At 46.3% G+C, this 16,304-nt stretch overlaps 1 protein-coding gene and 1 pseudogene across 3 annotated transcripts in view; one reads left to right on the forward strand and one right to left on the reverse strand.

The window, feature by feature from the left end:
- Nucleotides 1-641: 641 nt before the first annotated feature.
- SF3A3 (splicing factor 3a subunit 3) overlaps nt 642-16,304 on the forward strand; it is a 38,153-nt gene continuing 22,490 nt past the window's right edge. Inside the window, exons 1-9 of one of the 3 annotated variants that reach the window (XM_054671216.2) lie at nt 642-869; nt 6,188-6,920; nt 7,209-7,256; nt 8,984-9,036; nt 9,142-9,247; nt 12,044-12,116; nt 12,563-12,654; nt 15,011-15,093; nt 16,089-16,227. In XM_054671216.2, coding sequence (XP_054527191.1) covers nt 6,825-6,920; nt 7,209-7,256; nt 8,984-9,036; nt 9,142-9,247; nt 12,044-12,116; nt 12,563-12,654; nt 15,011-15,093; nt 16,089-16,227 — 690 coding nt within the window. In that variant the 5' untranslated portion in view covers nt 642-869; nt 6,188-6,824. Of the gene's footprint in view, nt 870-6,187; nt 6,921-7,208; nt 7,257-8,983; nt 9,037-9,141; nt 9,248-12,043; nt 12,117-12,562; nt 12,655-15,010; nt 15,094-16,088; nt 16,228-16,304 lie in introns of those variants that run through there. The other 2 variants (NM_001246453.1, XM_016932447.4) reach the window with 2 other exon arrangements.
- Nucleotides 5,225-5,321, reverse strand: LOC112207032 (U6 spliceosomal RNA; annotated as a pseudogene).

Genomic DNA, 16,304 nt, shown 5'->3' on the forward strand with positions numbered 1-16,304 from the left:
CCTCCGTGTGTGTGTGTGTGTGTGTGTGTGTGTGTGTGTGTGTGTGTTCAGGGTATAATGGGGAAGGAAGGGTTTTTGCAGACTGGGAGGCTCGGAATCTCTGCTAGACCTCGTCCTTGCAGGGTGGGGTGGAGGGGGGCCGGGCCATGGGGTGGGAAGTCTCTCCCCATGAAGGGGATCCCCGCCACAGCTACCGTCCCTCTGGAGCTCGGCCTGCCTCCCTGCTGGCAGAGGGCTTTTTCCCTCATGTAGGGAAGGGAGGGGTTTGGGGGAGGTTCCAGATGAAAGCCAGGGTGGCGGTGGGGTTCCTTAATTGGCTGGTACGAATAGTCTCCTCCGCCAAAAGCCCTGCCCAAAGCCCGCAGAGCAAGGACCTGGTTCCGATCCCCAGTCTGGGCCCAGACCCTCTCAGCCCCCTTCCCCCTCTTCCCAAGGATTAGCAAGGGCGGCCCAGGATCCTCTCGCGGCCGCACGTTTTTTGCCAAAAAAGGCAAGGATGCAGCTGCACACGCCGCGGGAACATCTGGATCCGATTCCCGGCATGAATGGGTCACGCCCCGTCCCCCGTCCCACCCCCCGCCAACAGTGATTCAAGTCAAGGGTGGAGGCGGGAATGAGCGAGGGGGGCTGTCCCCCAAAGTGGGGAGATGGGCGGGGCGACGCTCCCCTCGCCCGCCCGGCGTCCGACGTCCCTTGTCCCAGACCCTGGCTGCCGCGGTCTGGGCTCGGCCGACCGTCCGGCTGTCGGGGCAGGTATGCGCACACAGTGGCGCCCACAGCTGCCTGCAGCGGGGCCGGGCCCTGGGCAGGCGGACCCTCGGCGCCCTGGAGTGGGAGAGCCCCTCCGGCCCGTCGGAAACCGCCAGATTGTATGTATCTCGTATTAATTCCTCCTGTCCTGTGGGCGGGCATTATTACTTCCATTACACAGAGGTGGAGACGCCTGCAGTCAGCTGCCCCAAGTCACATAGGTAGTCACTGGTAGATCCTGGACTCTAACCGCTTTCTGAAGCCATGGTTGACATTTTCTTTTTTTTTTTTTTTTTTTAATTTTACTTTAAGTTTCAGGATACGTGTGCAGAACGTGTAGGTTTGTTACATAGGTATACGTGTGCACGGTGGTTTGCTGCAACTATTGACCCGCCCTCTTAAGTTCCCTCCCCGACATTTTCAACAAACTTTTACGAATGCCTACCACGTGTGTTTATAATTAATAATTACCACATATGCTTACGGTTTTATTTGTTTCTCTCTCCCACCAGCCTAAGGACTGAGATCCTGCCTGCCTTGCTCCCCGCTCTCGTTCTCAGCTCCCGGCACTTACTATGTGTTCAGTAAATACTTGTTGAGGAAGAGCAGTCCAAGCATAGAAAACAACTGGCGCAAAGGCCTGGAGGCCTGAGAACATACGGTGCTTTGGGGAAGTAGCAAGTAATTCCATTTGGAGGAAGTGCCAGGAGAGTAAAATGGCAGGCAGAGCCCAGGTCCTAAAAAGCCGAATGCCAAGTTGCACAGACCTCACCCTGCAGGAAATGCAGCCTATGGAACTGTTTAAGCAGGGGCCTGTGATGAGCAGAGTTGTAGACAGATCATGCTGGCTGCAGCATGAATAATGGAGTGGAGGGGTAAGATGAGCAGGCTGGTTCGGAGGCTAGCGTAATGTGGTCCGGGTGAGACATCTTGCAGCAGGTAGCAGCTCGAGTGGAAAAGGCAAGACTTGCTGCCTGGAGTGGGGATGAAGAAACATTTAGGGGCAGGAAGGCATCAGGTTTGAGACACAGTGACTGGAGGATGGTGGTGGTAAGGCGGTCCACCCACCTAACAGGAAGTGAGAGATGTGCAGCTACAAAATTGTTTGATTTATTTCAATACAAACATTTTTCAGACTTAACATCTTAGAAACCCAGACATATAATCAAGGCCAGGCGCAGTGGCTCACGCCTGTCATCCCAGCACTTTGGGAGGCCGAGGCGGGTGGATCACCTGAGGTCAGGAGTTTGAGACCAGCCTGGACAACATGGTGAAGCCTCGCCTCTACTAAAAATACAAAAATTAGCTGGGTGTGGTGGCAGGCACCTGTAATCCCAGCTACTCCGGAGGTTGAGGCAGGAGAATTACTTGAATCCGGAGATGGAAGTTGCAGTGAGCCGAGATAGCACCACTGCAGTCCAGCCTGGGGGACAAGAGCAAAACTCCGTCTTAAAAAAAAAAGAAACCCAGACATATAATCAAAGGTGTGTCATTGTTTAATTGACAATTTTTTCTCTCTTCCTTAGTAAAGCATAAAATAATACTGAGTTTTACATTTGATGGCATCTCGTATTCAAGAAATACAGTAGCTCTCCAAGTTTATACCCCCCAAAAAACAAAACAAAACAAAAAACATTTGCTGAGTCTCCCCACTCCCTGAATGGAGATTTCTACTTTACCTCTTTCCTAATGTCCCAGGAAAAGCCCCAGATGAGTTGTGACTGGGTCCTTTCCCTAAGCTTGGCAGTCCTGCTTAAATTTCCGATATACAAATAAGATCCCCATAACACCCTCATGAGTGGGCAAAACACAGGTCACTATTTCCATTTTATATTTATTTATTTATTGAGACAGAGTCTCACTCTATCGCCAGGCTGGAATGCAGTGGCGCGATCTCGGCTCACTACAACCTCCACCTGCCGGGTTCAAGTGATTCTCCTGCCTCAGCCTCTCAAGTAGCTGGGACTACAGGCGTGCGCCACCATGCCCAGCTAATTTTGTTGTATTTTTAGTAGAGACAGGGGTTTCACCATGTTGGCCAGGATGGTCTTGATCTCTTGACCTCGTGATCTGCCGCCTCGGCCTCCCAAAGTGCTGGGATTACAGGCGTGAGCCACCATGCCCAGCCTCCGTTTTTTCAAACTTTTTTTTTCTTTTTTGAGACAGGGTGTCACCCAGGCTTGAAGTACAGTGGCATGATTATAGCTCACTGTAACCTCGAACCCCTGGGCTCAAGTGATCCTCCCGCCTCAGCCTCCCAGGTAGCTGGGAGTACAGGCAAGTGCCAGCAAGCCCAGCTAATTTTCTTATTTTTTGTAGAGATGAGGTCTTGCTATGTTGCCCAGACTGTTCTAGAACTCCTGGCTTTAAGCGAAATTCCCAGCTTGGCCTCCCAAAGTGCTGGGATTACAGGCGTGAGCCACTGCACCCAGCCTGCTTTCAAACTTTTAAAAACAAAAAGTAATGCATGTTTACTGTAGAAAAATTGGGCTGGGTGCGGTGGCTCACGCCTATAATCCCAGCACTTTGGGAGGCCAAGGCAGGAGGATTGCTTGAGCTCAGGAGTTGCAGACAAGCCTGGGCACCACCATGAGACCTCATCTCTAGTAAAAATTTTTAAAACATTACAGCGGGTCTGGTGGCTCATGCCTATAATCCCAGCATTTTGGGAGGCCAAGGCCGGAAGATCGCTTGAGTCCAGGAGTTTGAGACCAGCCTGGGCAACACGGCAAAAAACCCCATCTCTACAAAAAATACAAAAATTAGCAGGGTGTAGTGTCGCACATCTATAGTCCCAGCTACTCAGGAGGCTGAAGTGGGAGGATAGCTTTAGCCCAGGAGGTCGAGGCTGCAGTGAGCCAAGATTGTGCCACTGCACTCCGGCTTGGCAAGACCCTGTCTCAAAAGAAAAGAAAAACCTTGGCCTGGTGTGGTAGCTCATGCCTGTAATTCCAGCATTTTGGGAGGCCAAGGTGGGCGGATCACCCTGAGGGCAGGAGTTCAAGACCAGCCTGGCCAACATAGCAAAACCCCATCTCTGCTAAAAATACAAAAATTAGCTGGGCATGGTGCCACGCACCTGTAATCCCAGCTACTAGGGAGACTGAGGCAGAATTGCTTGAACCCAGGAGGTAGAGGTTGCAGTGAGCCAAGATCGTGCCACTGCACTCCAGCTTGGATGACACAGAAAGACCCTGTCTCAAAAAAAACAAAAAACAAAAAACCTCGCAGTTTTTTGGTGTGCGGTGGCTCACACTTGTAATCCCAGCATTTTGGGAGGCCAAGGCAGGCAGATCACCCGGAGGTCAGGAGTTCAGGACCAGCCTGGCCAACATAGTGAAAGCCCGTCTCTACTAAAAATACAAAAACTAGCCAGGTGTGGTGGCAGTCACCTGTAATCCCAGCTACTCAGGAGGCTGAGGCAGGAGAATTGCTTGAACACAGGAGGTAGAGGTTGCCGTGAGCTGAGATCGCGCCACTGCACTCCAGCCTGGCGACAGAGCGAGACTCCCAAAACAAAACTTTAAATGTGGCTTTTGTTGCGTGGGAAAAAAATAAATTAACCAGGGTGGTGGCACCCACCTGTGGGGGCCACAGGGGTGGAGGCTGCAATGAGCCATGATTACGCCACTGCACTCCAGCCTGGGGCAACAGAGAGAGACCCTATCAAAAAAAAAAAGAAAAAGAAAAAAAAGAAAAAAGTGAACAATAGGTAAATTACTAATAATGTAATGCATTATGTCCTCCTCGTTCTTTTTTGTTAAACATAAATGTGCACATATGTATTTTCAGTTTTAAATTAATTTTTAAATTGAAAAAGTATGTTTAAGAATAACTTTTTATGCTGTGCTTGGGGTGTATACAAAGAAAAATCTCCCATATCAGATATCCAAGGCTGTCTGCTCAGGAACAACCACTGTTTACTGTTACTTGGATATCCTTACAGAAATAATCTCTTTGCACATCTATTTTTATACACACTTGTGCATCTAGCTTTTTTCAGTTTGTGTGGCCATCTCTCCATATGAGTTCATACAGAGTTTTTAACAGTTTTATTGAAGTGTAATTTATATACCATAAAATTCACCCATTTTTAACAGTACAAAGCAATTAATTTTAATAAAATGAATAGAGTTATGCAACTATCACCACAATCCAATTTTAGAACATTTCTATCCATCCAAAATGGATTCCTTGTGCGCATTTGTAATCACTTCCAATCTCACCTGCGGTCACAAGCAACCACTCATATTTCTGCCTCCATAGATTTGCCTTTGTTAACTCAATTGTAGCCTAAAGCTGCCTCCTTACATATTTTAAATTTAGCCTAAAGGTTTCTCTGTACATCGTGAACTATAACCTAAATGGAGTTGTAAACAGACCATAGCCTACTCTTTGCCAATCACCGAGTTTTGGCCAATCAAACATGGCAAACTATGCAAACCGTGTTCAAATAAGGCAAAGACCAAGCTGTAATAACCGGTGTTTTTTTTTTTTTTCTTTTTGCAGGGGCCATGCTAATCTTCTCTGTATGGTTCCAATTTTAGTATATGTGCTGCCATAGCAAGCACCAGTGTTTTTCTTTTAACACCGTTCTGGACGTTTTATCTGGACATACACTGTTGTTTTTCTGTCTAGCTTCTTTCACTTAGCATGATGCTTTCATGGTTCATCATTGTAGTATTCATTTATTGCAGAATAATGTTCCATTGTACTGTATAGATATACCACACTTTATCCATTTGCCAGTTAATGGACTCTTGGGCTGCATCCAGTTTTTGTCTATTATGAATAATGCCGCTGTGAACATATGAACACATGGACATGTTTGCATTTCTCTACCTACAAGTGGAGATATATAGACAGAATTTTTTTTTTAAGGCTGTATGTCATTTCACAGCTGGTCTTCCACTGCTTGGATGCACAGTATTTTATTTTATTTTATTTTACTTTTTTTTGAGACGGAGTCTCTCTCTGTCGCCCAAGCTGGAATGCAGTGGCATGATCTCAGCTCACTGCAACCTCTGCCTCCTGGGTTCAAGTGATTCTCCTGCCTCAGCCTCCCGAGTAGCTGTGACTACAGGCGCGCACCACCATGCCCGGCTAATTTTTTGCAGTTTTAGTAGAGACGGGGTTTCACCGTGTTAGACAGGATGGTCTCGATCTCCTGATCTCGTTGGATGCACAATATTTTATTTAACATATTCGCTGCCGATAGACAAGTCGTTTCTACACATGAATTTCTTTTTTTTTTTTGAGACTGAGTCTCATTCTGTCGCCCAGGCTGGAGTGCAGTGGCACGATCTCAGCTCACGGCAACCTCTGCTTCCCGGGTTCAAGCGATTCTCCTGCCTCAGCCTCCGGAGTAGCTGGGACTACAGGCGCCTGCCATCACGCCCGGCTAATTTTTGTTTGTTTGTTTTTTGTTTGTTTTTAGTAGAGACGGGGTTTCACCATGTTGGCCAGCCTGGTCGTCTCGAACCTCTGACCTCAAGGGATCCGCCCGCCTCGGCCTCCCAAAGTGTTGGGATTACAGGCGTGAGCTACCGCGCCCGGCCTCACATGTGAATTTTTTTAAAAACACCACCAGCAAAACCCCACTATTCCCATTTTCCTGAGAAAGACGCTGAGGTCCAGAGAAAGAGAAAACGTTCTCATAATTTATGCTGAAAGCTGCGTCCTCAAGTTCCGGTTTCCCAACTCCCATCCGCACTCCAACTGCTCGCGCAGTCCACACAGGATACCTGCCCGCCAAGCCGGCCCCAGCAAGCCACAGGAAGCCGTCCGCTGAACCTCAGGTTCTTGGGTTTTCCTATGCCCCCTGGAGGCATCTGCGAACCTCTCGGCATCACTCCACCACACCTCCCACCAGCAGGTGGCACTGTTGCCATCTCCATAACATGGACTGGCCTTCCTTGTGGTGCTCCTGTTTTCTTAAGTCCCGGGGCACTTCCGGCACTCGCGGAACTTTGGTGCAGCCTGATGCGCAACGTGGGGACTCAGGCGCGCTGGGCGGCAGGAGTTGCTTCCGGCCGTGTTGGTGGTCTGAATTGAGAGGCCGCGACTAAGGGAAGATGGAGACAATACTGGAGCAGCAGCGGCGCTATCATGAGGAGAAGGAACGGCTCATGGACGTCATGGCTAAAGAGATGCTCACCAAGAAGTCCACGGTGAGTGGGGCCTGAGCAGAGGCTGCGGCAGGAGCACGAGCCTCTATCCCGTGTTTGACCTCTGAGAGCTTGCTTTGGCCCTCAGAACCTCCCCGCGCTCCGCCCCCTGCCTTCCTCCGGGCTCCCTCTCCGAGCTCCGGTCTTGGTAACCTCCTCCCGGGGTCCAGAGCCCCAGAGGCCTTTCCGCCTCAGCTGGTAAAAGCTGAGCGGGTAAGCTCCGCCCTCGGGCGGCCTTTTCTACTCCAGAACGCAAACTAACGGCGTTTGTGTCACCGTTTGTTTTTTCAGCTCCGGGACCAGATCAATTCTGATCACCGCACTCGGGCCATGCAAGATGTGAGTGCCCAGCTGTCTGCCTCTCTTTGGGTTGGCGAGGGCGGGAAAAGAGAGGGGAAGTGAAGTGCGGTGTCTCAGCATGAGTCCTGGCCAAAGGTAACCGGATTGGCCAGTCGCGGGCTCTCTGCCTGGACAGATGTCCACAGGCTGCCGAACGTGAGGGTGCTTCCTCAGTTCTCTGAATGGGGAACTCTTGGGCATTCTTCATTAATCAGAAAGGTGCCCTTTTTTTTTTTTTTTTCCTTCTTCTTTTGGACGGAGTCTCGCTCTGTTGCCTAGGCTGGAGTGCAGTGGCGCGGTCTCGGCTCACTGCAACCTCCGCCTCCTGGGTTCAAGCGATTCTCCTGCCTCAGCCTCCGGAGTAGTTGGGACTACAGGCGCTCGCCACCACGCTCAGCTAATTTTTGTATTTTTAGTAGAGACGGAGTTTCACCATGTTGGTCAGGCTGGTCTCGAACTCCTGACCTCGTGATCCACCTACCTCGGCCTCCCAAAGTGCTGAGATTACAGGCTTGAGCCACCGCGGCCGGCTTACACGTGCCCGTTCTTACAGCATCCTGTATCCCTTGGATGTGCAAACAATAGTTATGAAGAGTCCATGACTCAGGTGCATAGCTACAATCCTTCCCTTAAATTAAAAAAAATATATATATATATATACACACACACACACACACACACACACACACACACACACAACACGCCCCGTACGTTAGTGTTTTTCTCCCAGGATACTGCTTTAAAGCGTTTTGGACTACTAAACTGCACTTGTCTGGTAATAGTTCAGTTTATTAAAAGAAAAACAAGATGCTATTTAAATTTTTAAACTGGGTGATGAATAAATGGAGGTTCATTTTACTACGTTCCTTACTCTTGTGTATGTTTGAAACCTGTTTAAAAAGGAATAAAAGACCTACTTGGACCTTCTGATTTGCAGGAGATTATCAGATTACAAGCCCTCAGCCCCAAAATACTCTGAAAACCAAGGATTTTCTTTTTTTCCCCTTGGGTGATTATTTGGTGTCAAAATCTGACCTGATCTCACTTGACAGTAAAACCTGGCCCGAACCTGTGATAGGCTTTTTATGGTCTTTAATTTATCCCACTTGGTAAATAAGGTATGAGGTTTACTGCAGAACTGCGTGCTCCAGATTCCACTAGGGATGTTACATAATATATGATACCTCTTTTGAACTTAAACATTCCAAATTCTGAAACAAATCTGGTCCCAAAAGTTTTGGAGGAGGGACTATGTACCTGTACCATCCTGAATTAGTATACTTTGACTACAAACGAAGCCTATGTAATGTTTATTTAGCCTGCCTACTCCTCAGTCAAGCGTTTTGAAATAGTGAATATCATCTTTATCTTTGAGGATGTTAGGTGGGAACTAGTATTTAGCCAAAGAGGGTGAGTCTGTTACAGGGGAAGTTAGGCATCGGTGGTATGTAAAGATAGGAGCCACCCCTTAAATGTATCATTTAGGTAATCTTCCAATCGACCTGCTTAAAAAACTAACCAGGAATCAAGGCTGTTAAAGGGCTATTAAAAAACTAACCAGGAATCAGGGCTGTTAAAGGTACTAGGAAGCACAGAACTGTTAAGACTATCTCATATCCATGTCTCTTTAGGTTGCCCTGGGCTTTGACTGGAGAACCCTTGTTGTTTGCTTAGCTCTACAGTTGTGCAAATTGCATCATTCTGATGGTTTTGTATTTGCCTTTCAGAGGTATATGGAGGTCAGTGGGAACCTGAGGGATTTGTATGATGATAAGGATGGGTAAGTGACAGTCACAGCTAATCCAGGAGTTAGTGCTTCTGAGGAGCCATGGTTAGAGGACTGACTTTGTGCTCTATCTTCTTTGAAATTTTCCTGAAATTGCAGATTACGAAAGGAGGAGCTCAATGCCATTTCAGGACCCAATGAGTTTGCTGAATTCTATAATAGACTCAAGCAAATAAAGGAATTCCACCGGAAGCACCCAAATGAGGTATGTCCTCAGAAAAGTATTTTCTCCAGACCTATCCTTAAAGCATACTAAAGGAAAGGTATAAAGGAAACTGGACATGTGCTATTCAAATGCACTTCAAGAAAGAACTTGCCATTTAGCTGCAAGGACCATAGTTAGCTGACATCCTACAATACAGTGTTTTCAGCATCCCCCTCAGCTTTTAAGCCAAGGCCGGCTGGGCACGGTGGCTCACACCTGTAATCCCAGCACTTTGGGAGGCCGAGGTGGGTGGATCACCTGAGGTCGGGAGTTCAAGACCAGCCTGGCCAACATAGTGAAACTCAACCTCTACTAAAAATACAAAAATTAGCCAGGCATGGTGGCATGTGCCTGTAATCCCAGCTACTCAGGAGGCTGGGGCAAGAGAATCACTTGAACCTGGGAGGTGGAGGTTGCAGTGAGCCGAGATTGCGCCATTGCACTCCATCCTGGGGGACAAGAGTGAGACTTTGTCTCAAAAAAAAGAAGCCAAGGCCACATTTTGTGGGCAGCTCCCAGCCAGTGACTGAGCACAGTATGGGTACTAGGGCCCAGCAATTTGGTCCACTCTGAGACTCCTCTGATGAATAATCTTTGCTCCATGGCTCCCCATTGGGTTGGTCAAGATTTTGTCCAATCTGCATTGTGGTCTAGGCTATCCTGTCCTAATCCTACTTTCTCTTCCTTTTTATCTTTCACAGAAATTACTCTCCCCAATAAATTGTGTTCCTAACTCTGTCGTTTTTTTTTTTTTTTTTTTTTTTTTGAGATGGAGTCTTGCTCTGTTGCCCAGGCTGGAGTGCAGTGGCATGATCTCGGCTCACTGCAAGCTCCACCTCCCGAGTTCACGCCATTCTCCTTCCTCAGCCTCCTGAGTAGCTGGGACTACAGGTGCCTGCCACCACGCCTGGCTAATTTTATGTATTTTTTAGTTGAGACAGGGTTTCACCATGTTAGCCAGGATAGTCTCTATCTCCTGACCTTGTGATCCGCCCACCTCGGCCTCCCAAAGTGCTGGGATTACAGGCATGAGCCACCGCGCCCGGCCCTCATATGCCCTGGAGCTCACTTATAATAAGGTAAAGAGAAAAAGGGCCTGGGAAGGCTTCCATCAGAAAGGTCACATGACCACTCCAGGTGGTGTTGCCTTACTGAAGTTAAGCAAAAGAGAGTTTCAGAAAGGCAGTCATGGTGTCAACTGTTATTGATTGATAACTGCCAGGATTGCTGCTTCATTAAAGTAGTATGAATGGAAATCTGGTCACAAGGTAAAGATGGGTAATGGGGAAGTAGAAGTATGGAGTATGGAACATGCATTTGAAAGGCTGGTAGCCAGGTGCAGTGACTCACGCCTGTAATCCCAGCACTTTGGGAGGCCGAGGCGGGTCGATCATCTGAGGTCAGGAGTTGGAGACCAGCCTGGCCAAAATGGTGAAACCTCTCTCTACTAAAAACACAAAAATTAGCTGGGCATGGTGGTGCACGCCTGTGATCCCAGCTTCTCATGAGGCTGAGACAGGAGAATCGCTTGAACCCAGGACATGGAGGTTGCAGTGAGCTGAGATCACGCCACTGCACTCCAGCCTGGGCAACAGAGCAAGACTCCGTCAAAAAAAAAAAAAAGTCTGGTAGGAAAAAGAAGGGGAGAAACAGGAGGGTATTGGGGAAGACAGAGAAGCATACTTATTTGAAGGAGCACAGAGAAAAAGGAAGAGACTGAAAACAGCAAAAAATAGAGGCTGTTTATTGCAATACATAGTGCGGAGGTAAATGAAGGGACCCTCACACACATAGCCCCCTTGGAGGATAGAGAATGAGGTCTTCTGCTAACCAAGGGAGAATAAATGAATACCATTCTGATGTGTTAACCTTATTCCAGCCATGGTCAAAAGGTAATGAGGAATAAATGCTTAAATAACTGATTAGAAGGATGCCCAAGATATACTAAATGTCAGACGCAAGTCTTTTATGTTAAAAAAAACAAAAACAAAAACCTATGCAGGCATGAATGTACTTGTACAAATACATATATTTAAATACATAGAGCACTGTTTTCCAAACTTTGTGCATATTTGAGCCACCTGGGGATCTTTAAAAAGTACTGATACCTGCCCTCCTTTGATTTAATTGGTATCAGGTGCATCAGGATTTAAAAAAAGAAAAACTCCCCCAGGTGATTCTAATGTGCAGCAAAGTTTGGGAACCACTGGCATAGCAAAAGCTCTGTTAACAGTGGTCACCTGTTCTCAGGAGAATTAATAAAGGTGGACTTTTGAGTTTTTGTGAGCATGTGTTACTTTAGTGGGTTTTACTCAAACAGTACAAAAAAGCGGGGAAAAACAAGGTAATTGGAGAACAGTAGTAGATTCCTAGTGAAAAATCAAGGCCAAATAAATCATCAGAAGTCCAACTTTCTGTGTATTTCATTTCTGTGATCTTGCAACTTTTACATTGAAAAATCCGCCTGCGATCAGGCACAGTGGCTCATGCCTGTAATCCCAGCACTTTGGGAGGCCAAGGTGGACAGATCACTTGAGCTTAGGAGTTTGAGACCAGCCTGGGCAACATGGCAAAACCCTGTCTCTACTAAAAATACAAGAATTAGCCAAGCGTGGTGGTGCGTGCCTGTAGTCCCAGCTACTCGGGTGGCCGAGGCAGGAGAATCGCTTGAACCCGGGAGGTAGAGGTTGCAGTGAGCCAAGATTGTGCCAGTGCACTCCAGCCTGGGCCACAGAGTGAGAATCCATCTCAAAAGCAAAAAGAAAAATCCACCTGAGCTTTTACTTTTCCCCTCAGATCTGTGTGCCAATGTCAGTGGAATTTGAGGAACTCCTGAAGGCTCGAGAGAATCCAAGTGAAGAGGCACAAAGTAAGTAGGGGCGAAAATTTCATTCAGCACCAGCAAAAATACAGGTTAATGACAGCTCAGATTTGCAGCCACGGCCTCAGAGATATTTATAGCCAGGATTTCTTGCTGGTTTTGTCTTTGCTGGTTTCTGGGCTAGAGTGACATCCTAAGTTGGTCTTGGGCAAAATGTTCATTTTGTTCTCTCCTACCTCAAATTTACTGGCTTGGAAAGCCAAGGATTGTTCACTTTAGTTCACAATACTAAAATGAGTCAATCCTTGTTACCTTGTAAGAGAAAACTCATTTTTGATCTCACTTAACTTATTGGAGGTTATATTGTGAGCAAAGGGAAGACATTTGGGTGAAGTGCTGCCTCAGGAAACTAGGAACACACAGTCCATTTGGAAAGGTAAGTCCAAGAGAGTGGTCTGTAGAAACTGAATCATTGATGTATCTGATTCCCTCAGACTTGGTGGAGTTCACAGATGAAGAGGGATATGGTCGTTATCTCGATCTCCATGACTGTTACCTCAAGTACATTAACCTGAAGGCATCTGAGGTAAGGCCTGGGAAAGGGCAGAGAGGTTCTGATTCTCGAAGTGAGTCAGGACAGTAGGCTGGGACTAGCAGACATGAAGCCATTGTAAAGTGTCTTCCTTGTGTTTTAAAACTCTTATGTAAATATTAAAGAGGTGATATGCTCTCTTGGAATGAAATACTATTCAAAATGAAAGTTTTCTACAGTGAAAACAACAAGCATATTTATTTATTAATACTTTTTTTTTTATTTTGAGATGAGGTCTTACCATGTTGCCCAGTCTGGAGTGCAGTGGTATGATCTTTGCTCACTGCAACCTCGACTTCTGGGCTCAAGTGATCTCCTGCCTTAGCCTTCTGAGTATTTGAGGCTACAGGTGCATACCACCACCACACTTGGCTAATTTTTGTCTTTTTTTGTAAAGATGGGGTCTTGCAGTGTTGCCCAGGCTGGTCACAAACTCCTGACCTCAAATGATCCTCCTGTCTCGGCCTCCCACAGTGTTGGGATACAGGCATGAGCCATTGTACCCAGTCCATTATCAATACAGCAAGCATATTTTACCTTTGCCAAAATAAATCTTTTTTTTTTTTTTTTTTTTTTTGAGACAGGGTCTCACTTTGTCACCCAGGCTGGAGTGCAGTGGCGCGATCTTGGCTCACTGTAGCCTAGACCTCTTGGACTCAAGTGATGGATCCCGCCTCAGCCCCACCAAGTACTTGGGACTACAGGCGTGTGCCACCATGCCCAGCTAATTTTTTGTATTTTGTGTAGAGATGGGGTTTTGCCATGTTGCCAAGGCTGGTCTTAAACTCCTGAGCTCAAGCAATCCGCCTGTCTTGGCCTCACAAAGTGTTGGGATTATAGACGGAAGCCACTGCATCCAGCCTTACATAAGATTTCTTTAAATTCTTTTTTTTTTTTTTTTTTTTTTTAATACCATGTTCCTGGCTGGACACAGTTGCTCACGCCTGTAAGCCTAGCACTTTGGGAGGCCAAGGTGGGCAGATCACCTGGGGTCAGGAGTTCAAGACCAGCCTGACCAACATGCAGAAACCCCGTCTCTACTAAAAATACAAAATTAGCCGGGCATGGTGGCGCATGCCTGTAATCCTAGCTACTCAGGAGGCTGAGGCAGGAGAATCACTTGAACCCGGGAGGTGGAGGTCGCGGTAAGCCGAGATTGTGTCATTCATTGCACTCCAGCCTGGGCAATAAGAGCAAAACTCCAACTCAAAAAAAAAAAATTTTTTTTTGTAGAAATAGGGTTTCACCGTATTGTCCAGGCTGGTCTTGGACTCTTGGACTCAATCAATCCTCCTGCCTCAGCTTCTCAAAGCCTTGGGATTACAGGCATGAGCCACTGTGCCCACCCAGATTTATGTGTTCTTCTAGGTGTTCCTGTTTTAGACACAAACAATACTAGGTACATGGAAGATAAAACAACATGATCTTTCTGTCAGCAAAAAGGTATTTAATGTCTTTTCTTAAAGATGTTTAAAAATAGCTTATCACAGGCCGGGCGCGGTGGCTCACGCCTGTAACCCCAGCACTTTGGGAGGCCAAGGCAGGTGGATCACCTGAGGTCAGGTGTTCAAGACCTGCCTGACCAACATGCAGAAACCCTGTCTCTACTAAAAATAGAAAAAATTAGCCGGGCGTGGTGGCTCATGCCTGTAATCCCAGCTACTCAGGAGGCTGAGGCAGGAGAATCACTTGAACCCGTGAGGTGGAGGTTGTGGTGAGCCGAGATCATGCCATTGCACTCCAGCCTGGGCAACAAGAGCCAAACTCCGTCTCAAAAAAAAAAAAAAATAGCTTATCACAAGAGATGAGGTTTAATATGACAATCTCAAAAGGATCACAAGGAAATCCATGATTAGATTCCTCATGGAATTGTGAAGAAATGTCCCAGAGTTGCAGTGACCAAACTTCAAGTTCCATGCAGGCAAGTCAGATCCCTTGTCTGTTTTGTTGTTTTCTGTACCCCGTACTTGGTACAAAGATGCTTAATAAGTAGTTACTTGCGTGAACAAATGGCACCTTTGAGCACCTTGTTTTAGGGTGTCAGAGTCTTTAACCAAGACCCTAGCATGAGGTAATAATCGACAAACGTTTCTTTTAGTTTAATGTTCATTAACTTGATCTTTATTTTGTAAAGTTATTATGTCTGATATTTTCCTTCAGTCCAGTGAAATTAACACTCCAGTTGTAGTAGGATTGAATGATAGGCAAGCAAAAAAAACCAAAATTAGCCAGCCCTTGTTACTTCTTTAGAAAACACTGAATTTTGATCTCACTTATTGGAGATTATATTGTAACTTGTTACAGTATAAATACCTAACTGAATTTCTTGTCATTTCTTTCCTCTTTTCAGAAGCTGGATTATATCACATACCTGTCCATCTTTGACCAATTATTTGACATTCCTAAAGAAAGGAAGAATGCAGAGTATAAGAGGTAGGCATTAATAGTTTCTAGGCCTCTCCTGGATTTGATTAGAAGATAATGTGAAGTTTTTGAGGGTGAAGTTCTGAATTTGTTGCCTGGAAGGCATACATGAAGGCATACTTCCAGGTTTATTGGAGGATGGGGTTATGAATGATGTGGTTTTAAAACCTTTGCGATAGTCTGGATGTGGACAAAGGTGTGTCTGTGGGCACATCTTCCATCTTATGCCCATAGTGTTCTTAATTTTGTCTCATTATAGAAGGAACTCTCCCACTCTGGGATTTCTGTGTTTTTGGAGTTTAATGGGAAAAAAAATTAGACTTTCTCAGATAGTGACTGAAGTGAGATGCTTAGGTGTGATGTATAAGTGAAAAATTTATGTTTTTGTTAATTACTCCCCTGATTAGTGATTTTATACCCTTCCCCTCTTTTTCTCATTTTCTTTTTACTGAAATCTTTTATGTGCAAGGTAATTAAGACCTTAGTATTTAGCATCATTTTATGAGAATAAAAGGAGGTGGGAAAGGTCAGAATCAAAATGACATGTTGGGAAAAAAGTCCATTGTAAGTTCATTTAAAAATGAGTATTGGCCGGGCGCGGTGGCTCACACCTGTAATCCCAGCGCTTTGGGAGGCCGAGGCAGGAGGATCACCTGAGGTCAGGAGTTCGCGACCAGCCTGACCAACGTGGAGAAACACCGTCTCTGCTAAAAATACAAAATTAGCCGGGCATGGTGGCGCATGCCTGTAATCCCAGCTATTCGGGAGGCTGAGACAGGAGAATCGCTTTAACCCGGGAGGCGGAGGTTGTGGTGAGCCAAGATCCCGCCATTGCACTCCAGCCTGGGTAAGAGGAGCGAAACTCTGCCTCAAAAAAAAAAAAAAAAAAGTATTAAAAAGATAGCATTACTAGAATTATAAGTACTTTATATTCTGCAGGGAATAACAAGATACCAAAAATAGAAACCCTTTTTGCTTTCTCTGCATTGTGTGTTCCTCTGTAGATACCTAGAGATGCTGCTTGAGTACCTTCAGGATTACACAGATAGAGTGAAGCCTCTCCAAGATCAGAATGAACTTTTTGGGAAGATTCAGGCTGAGTTTGAGAAGAAATGGGAGAATGGGACCTTTCCTGGATGGCCGGTGAGCTTCAGTGGGATGTGAATGGTGGACATGCCAGGGAATTGAAGTAATTATTTTCCTTTATCTTGAGCTTCCAC

Source organism: Pan troglodytes, chromosome 1 (genome assembly GCF_028858775.2).
Source record: "Pan troglodytes isolate AG18354 chromosome 1, NHGRI_mPanTro3-v2.0_pri, whole genome shotgun sequence".
Classification (NCBI taxonomy): domain Eukaryota; kingdom Metazoa; phylum Chordata; class Mammalia; order Primates; family Hominidae; genus Pan; species Pan troglodytes.